Below are 7,500 nucleotides of genomic sequence, written 5' to 3'. Positions count from 1 at the left end.
AATTCATTTTCATGGGCAGCCGTCAAAACATTGCCCAAATCCCCACAGATACAACTAACCACAATTCATTTTCATAGGCAGCATTGCCAAAATCCCCACAGATACAACTATAGAATTTGGAGGTTGCTTCATAAAACCGAGCACCTCAGTCAAAAATCTAGGAGTACACATAGACAGATATATGACTTTTGAAACATACTGACTACATTACAGGAAGGTAATGGGCACCTTAATATACCTAAATCACATAAAAGACAATTTCCCTACAGGAACAAGAATCATTGTCGTACAAACACTAGCCTTCAGTATCATTAACTACTGCCTAAACATCTGGGGTTCAACACACAAAAAACAAATACAAAAAACGCAAAAACTACAAAAAAAAAAAAAAAATATTGCTGCAACAGTAGCAATAGGAAATGTATACAAATTCGACCACATATCACCCACACATAAACAAACTGAAATAGTTAAAATCCAACAAAAATACAATTATGACACACGTATACTAATCCACAAAATTATACAAGGAAATTATCCACATTGGCTTTTACCTACAAAACGATAGCCAGTTTAACAGCAGTGAAAACAAGACAAAAAGATCTGTATGTCAAAGTATCAAATACGAAGAAATATGCAGATCCGAGGACCAATGATCTGGAACCATCTACCACAACATCTAAGAAATATTTCCAACCTAAATACATTTAAAATAAAATTGAAAGAACATCCGAATTATCCATGACATCAGGCGCTTGAACATCAAGCCAAACACGGTATTTCAGTCACTTGTAATGTTAATATGTTGTCTATATTGGCCACACATGTACTTTATATTGACTATGTTGATGCTATATTATTATACAATGTTGATACTATACATGTAAAATAGAATAACCATTGTAATTAATGGAATAAAGTATTTTGAATTAGAATTCTCTCTCTCTCTCTCTCTCTCTCTCTCTCTCTCTCTCTCTCTCTCTCTCTCTCTCTCTCTCTCTCTCTCTCTTCTCCCCTCTCTCTCTCTCTCTCTCTCTCTCTCTCTCTCTCCCCCTCTCTCCCTCCCTCTCTCTCCTCTCCCCTCCTCTCCTCTCTCTCTCTCTCTCTCTCTCTCTCTCTCTCTCTCTCTCTCTCTCTCTCTCTCTCTCTCTCTCTCTCTCTCTCTCTCTCCCGTCGCTCTCTTACTTGCTTTCGCACTCGTTCTCGCTCTCTCTTTTGTTAATTGACTCCCAGGATTATTATTATTATATTATATGAGCCATCGCTCCTCGAGTACATAAAGCTGGATTCATTATTACCTTATTATATTAAACTATCATATTAATGAATCCAACCCCAAAAAGTAGGTGGGTTGTACTGTAAAAGACACGGCAACACCCCTTTGTAATTTTCTCCCTGTTGCCTCGGAATGAAATAGACAATAGTATTCCGTCAAGAAAACAATGAACAATCTATGCAAATTCCGAGAAAGGATCGTCAGCCGCCATTTATGCTTTCCCTTGGGATTTTCGCGCCTTCGGAAAGCTGGAAACAATAACGTAACAGTGTTGTTTATGTCTGATGGCGTGTCATTCTCTCTGGCTAATGACCTCGACAAGATTTCGGTTTCCCAGTATTTAAGTTGGCTCGCTTTTTGAAGTTGTTTATTTATTTATTCATTATTCATTTATTCACTAGTCTTGGTTTTGTCGTGATTTATGTTTTTTTGATGGTACTTTTATATTTGTGTGTATGTATTCATTTATGTGATTTTGTTATATTCTATTGCCTTGTTGCACGATAAACATCCATATATGTACATACATACATACATACATACATCTGTACGCAACGATGTATGCATTATCTCGCTGTTTAATGCACTGTAAGACCATACCGAAATCATTAAAAAGTGTGACTTTTAATTTTCTTCTCTAACCATGATTTACAAGTTTTCGGTCAACGTCTTATAAATATACGACGACAAATCTTGAGTCGGCTTGTTTACTCGAGTCACGTCTTTGTTCGGGTGAGCAATTTGGTGATTGTTATCTTGGTCTGCAGCTGTGGGAAAAAAAAAAAATAAATAAAAAAAACTGAAGGAGGAAAGGACAGTTTGTCTTGACGCATTCGGAATATCTGGTCGGTCCCGTGAAAATCGGATTACTTTATATATATATATATATATATATATATATATATATATATATATGTATATATATATATATATATAGATATATATATATACATACTTTCCGAAGTGCAAGATGGGGTGGGTAGGCGGGGAGGAGGGGGGGGGGTAAGTGAAATGTTTGGTTTTGTACAGAATTTATGTGGTTTTGGTGAATTCCAGAGCACAAATTACAAATTCATTTGGTTTAAGCTTAATACATGAAGCTGCGGTGTATACAGCATTTCGTTTTAAAATATGGTAGCATAAATACAGCCATCACATAACTTGGCAGACGCAACTACAGATTCAGATACAGATACACATGCAAATACAGATACAGATACAGATACAGAAACCTGACGTCAGATAATGCCAGTATATGTAGCACAGATATGCATGAACACTCACTAGATCACTATCTGTCTCTATCTATCTATTTATCTACACACACCCACACCCACACCCACACCCGCACCCACCCCCACCCCCAACCCCACATACACCCCTACACCCGCACCCCACACCCCTACACCCCTACACCCACACCCCTACACCCGCACCCACACCCCAACCCCATATACACCCCCACACTCACCCCTACACCCCTACACCCACCCCCACACCCGCACCCGCACCCACACCCCTACACCCCACCCACACACCCGCACCCACACCCCCACCCCACCCCACCCACACCCCCACACCCCTACACCCCACCCCCACACCCCTACACCCGTACCCACACCCACGCAGAACTGATCCCAGTGCACCTCTAATCCCGGTCTCGTATTCCAGGTGGTTGCTTCCTCTGATGAAGACGGGGCACTCGCGGCCGCTGGACACGGGAGACCTCTATCATGTCCAGCCACAAGATGCATCGCAAGGACTGGGAGATCGCCTTCAAAAGTCAGTCAGTCGTCTCCTTTGCTCTGCCTCTCCTCCTCTTCTTCTTTTTGTTGTTCTTCTTCCTTTTTTTCTTACTCTTCCTTTTCCTCTTCTTCCTTTAGTCCCGTTCCCTGTCTCTCTCTCTCTCTCTTTTTTTTTTACCATCCATCTCTCTCCATCTCTGTCTTCTTTCTCCTTCTCCTTCATTTTCATCTCATTCTTCTCCTTCTTCTTCTCCTCCTCCTCCTCCTCTTCCTCCTCCTCCTCCTCCTCCTCCTCCTCCTCCTCCTCCTCCTCCATCTCCTCCTTCTCCTTCTCCTTCTCCTTCTCCTTCTTCTTCTTCTATGTCTCCATCTCCTTCTCCATCTTCTCCTCCATCTCCTTCTTCTTCTCCTTCTACTTCTACTTCTACTTCTACTTTTACATCTCCTTCTTCTCCTTCTCTTTCTCCTTCTCCATCTCCTCCCAAATCTCCTTCTTCTTCTACTTCTACTTCTACATCTCTATCTTCTCTTTCTCCTTCTCCATCTCCTCCTTCTTCTCCTTCTACTTCTTCTCTTTCTCCTTCTCCGTCTCCTCCTTCTCCTATTCCTTCTCTTTGTACTTCTACTTCTCCATCTCCTTCTTCTTCTTCTCCTTCCCCTTCCCCTTATTTTTCTCCTCCTCCTTCTCCACCTCCTCCTCCTATCCTTCCTCCTCCACCTTGTCCTTCTCCTCCTCCACCTTGTCCTTTTCCTCCTCCACCTTGTCCTTTTCCTCCTCCACCTTGTCCTTCTCCTCCTCCTCCTCCTCCTCCTCCACCTTCTCTTCTTCCTCCTCCTCCTCCACCTTCTCTTCTTCCTCCTCCTCCTCCACCTTCTCCTCCTCCTCCTCCTCCTCCTCCTCCTCCTCCTCCACCTTCTCCTCCTCCTCCTCCTCCACCTTCTCCACCTTCTCCTCCTCCTCCTCCTCCTACTCCTCTTCCTCCTCCTCCTTCTCGTCCTCCTCCTCCTTCTCGTCTTCCCACTCCTCCTCCTCCACCTCCTCCTCCTCCTCCTCCTCCTCCTCCTCCACCTTCTCCTCCACCTTTTCCTCTCTCCTCCTCTTCCTCCTCCTCCTCCTCCTCCGTCTCCACCTCCTCCTCCTTTTCCTCCTACTCCTCCTCCTCCTCATCATCATCATCCCCCCATCCTCCTGCTCCTCTCCCTCTACCTCCTATTCCTATTTATTACTCTCCCTCCTTTTTTCCTTTTTCTCATCCTGCTCCTTCTCCTTTCTTCTCCTTCTTCTCTTTCTCCTTCTCCTCCTCCTCGATCTATATATTCATCTCCATCTCCATCTCCCTTTCCCTTTTCCTCTCCCTTTCCCTCTTCTTTTCCCTTGTCCTTTTCCTTTGTCTTCTTTTCTCCCTCCCTTCCTCTCTCTCTCTCTCTCTCTCTCTCTCTCTCTCTCTCTCTCCCTCTCTCTCTCTCTCTCTCTCTCTCTCTCTCTCTCTCTCTCTCTCTCTCTCTCTCTCTCTCTCTCTCTCTCTCTCTCTCTCTCTCAAGATACACAAGTATCAAGACATTGCAATCAAGAATGTAAAGAAATCTCGCGTCCCTCCCTCTCGAACTTATATAGCAATAACAAAGATTCTATTATCAACCTTAAAACACACTGCTCGAAAGATTGGTAGGGCATACAGAAGAAACAGAACAGCTAGCTCCCTTACTGGAACTGTTTCAGGAGGCTCTTCAAGCAGTTCGAGACAGAGTCGCATTATTGCAACAAGAAAAATGGGAGAAATTTGTCAATTCACTAAATAACTCAACACCAATAGGAAAAGCACGGGATGGTATTAATAGGTTAAAAGGGAAAAAACATCTCAGATCGCTCATCAAAATCCTCGAGAAAAAGCAAATGAGCTCTACAGATATGCTAAGATATCCAGCCCTGACTCACTGAATAGTGAATCAGCTGCTCTCTTACGCGAATCTTATGCAGGCATGAGGGAATTGATTGACTCGATGATTGAGCAGTATGATGATTGCGATGTTTCGTTTACTGAGACCGAGCTTGATGCTGCCCTCACCAGAGGCAATTCAACAGCTCCTGGTGAGGATGGCATCACGTATGGCGTCATTAGACTACTCAGAAATGTCCCTGGTGATCCTGTTTTACGATTGTTCCGACTCATTTATGAAAAGGGTGTGCTACCAATATCCTGGACGCAGAGTATTATAACACCAATACCAAAGACAAATAATCCAGGGGAATACAGACCGATTTCCTTAACTAGTTGCCTTTGTAAAACTTTTGAAAGTCATACTAAATCGGCTATTATTTAGGATTAAAGATAAAATGTCGCCAGCTCTTTATGGATTTATGCCAGACAAGAGTGTTCAGAATTGTATAACAACATTTCTGTCAATTCTTGGAGGCAATGGGTTCACTATTTTCCTGGATTTGAAGTCTGCATTTGATACAGCTAATAGGCAAATAATCCTACACGAACTAGCCCTGATGGGAATCGGGGGACATATATTACAGTGGATCAATGGATACTTCCAGAATAGGCAATCAGCCGTAGTGTTTCAAGGTTATAAGAGCGAACAGAAGGCCATGTCGCTCGGCACCCCCCAAGGGGGAGTCCTAAGCCCTTTGTTATTTAACGTTTTGGTAAACTCCCTTATCAGACGTTTTAAACAACAAGCCAATGCCACGATCATAAGCTATGCTGATGATATATTGATTCATGCTAGAAATTATCAAGACTGTTTATGTGCACTGCAGACAATATCGACGGTCTGCAATGAACTAGGATTAATTATTTCAATAGATAAGACCAAGGTATATAGTCACAATGTAAAAGAAAGAGATAAACAGTTCAATATAGATGATGATAGTATAGCTCAGGTTGAGTCATTTCGATATCTCGGAGTAAATATTCCACATACGGCCGAAGATGTTGAGGTGATCAATCAAAAATGTAAGAGTAGACTAGCTGCCCTACGAGCAGTTGCTGGCAATAATGTAACTTCGGGGGCAAACATACGAATTGTAAGAATGATGTATACAGCTTACATAAGACCCCTCATTGATTATGCTGCACCTGCTCTAATAACACAGCCATCCCGAACAATTAGAAGGCTAGAAGTAATGCAAAATGTGGCAATGAGGATAATCCTGGGATGTCCAAATACTACTAAGGTATTGAACATGAGGAAAGAACTCGGATTGCCAAGTATTACTGATAGGATCACAGAAATCAACACAATGACAGCAATAAAATTATTAAGATCGCCAGATGACAGTATAGCCAAGGAATCTTTGTTAAATTGCCTTTCCACGGGGCGCCACAGATCTGCTTGGGTCAAGAAAACATGCTCAGAGCTTCGAAACCATAATATGATAGAGTTCTGCAAAGGCATCCCTCAAAAACATTCTGTTCCGCCATGGGAGATAAAGCACTTCGACATCAGCAAAGCAAGTGTCCCTCCAAAAAAACAAATTGAAAACAACGCCCACCTGAAAGCTAATTTAAGAAAGGACATTCTGAAGCAAATTTATGAGATTAAGCAAGAGTATGAGATAAAACAGCTTATTTTCACTGATGGGTCGGTAATTCCAGCCACAGGTTCAGCCGCATGCGCTGCAATCGTATGCGATGCCACTGGAAGGATTAGCGATGTTGGTTTCAGACTCAACAACTGGGCGTCCATCCTGCAGGCAGAACTGTTTGCTTTACTTGTTGCTCTTAAGATAGCCGATCGTACGGGGGATAGTACTCTCATCATTACATACTCCCTCTCCTCACTTCATGCTCTAAACTCAAAGAAATGATAACACAGGACTCGTGTCAACAGCGAGGCATAGGTTGAACAGATGGTTTCTGAAGGATGTAACCACTAAAATATTGTGGGTACGATCACACATAAATCTAGAGTTACACGATATGGCTGATGCTCTATCTAGATCATGCAGTCATATGGATACTATTGAGTATGACATTGGTGTAACAACTGAGCATGTGCGTAAGATCATAAAGAAAAAGCTCTCCACTCAGGCTGAAACCGAGAGAAATGTTGAGCAAGACACAAGCAGATCAATCATTCACCATAATGCTATGTCCAAGACAAAGCATATCTACGGCAGTACAAACAGAGTTACGAGACAGCTTGATGTAGTGACCGCAAGATTACGGCTTGGCTACAAATATTACTGGGAGTATAGTGTTTCAAACAATGCTGGGGGAACCGAATGCAAGTTGTGCAGTCAGCCCTATTCACACACCCTTGACCACTATGTAATGATATGTCCTCTAATTGAAGAATTTCGTGAAAGGATTAAACGTAAAACATTGTACAGTATTGCAACATCCTTTATAGAGGACGGCATTTTATCAGATATATTACAGAAACAAAAGGAATTTGCCTGTAATAGATAAAATTGCAAGGCCTCTCTAGAGTGATATACATGCACTACTATGTCTTATGTATAGCTTT

The 7,500-nt window shown here is 42.4% G+C and overlaps 1 protein-coding gene across 6 annotated transcripts in view; it reads left to right on the top strand.

Moving 5' to 3' along the window:
* The window catches only part of LOC122253940 (ATP-binding cassette sub-family C member 4), a 75,831-nt gene that overhangs the window by 36,993 nt on the left and 31,338 nt on the right, over positions 1–7,500 (top strand). For all 6 annotated transcript variants that reach the window (XM_086537349.1, XM_086537347.1, XM_086537345.1 and 3 more), the window contains exon 2: positions 2,948–3,058. In XM_086537349.1, coding sequence (XP_086393475.1) covers positions 2,948–3,058 — 111 coding nt within the window. The remainder of the gene's footprint in view (positions 1–2,947; positions 3,059–7,500) is intronic.

This window comes from Penaeus japonicus, unplaced genomic scaffold (genome assembly GCF_977035675.1).
Source record: "Penaeus japonicus unplaced genomic scaffold, GWHDUDI00000001_assembly GWHDUDI00000005, whole genome shotgun sequence".
In the NCBI taxonomy this organism is placed as follows: Eukaryota; Metazoa; Arthropoda; class Malacostraca; order Decapoda; family Penaeidae; genus Penaeus; species Penaeus japonicus.
The sequence above is the reverse complement of the archived record's forward strand: the minus strand, read 5'-3'. Positions and strand labels throughout refer to the sequence as shown.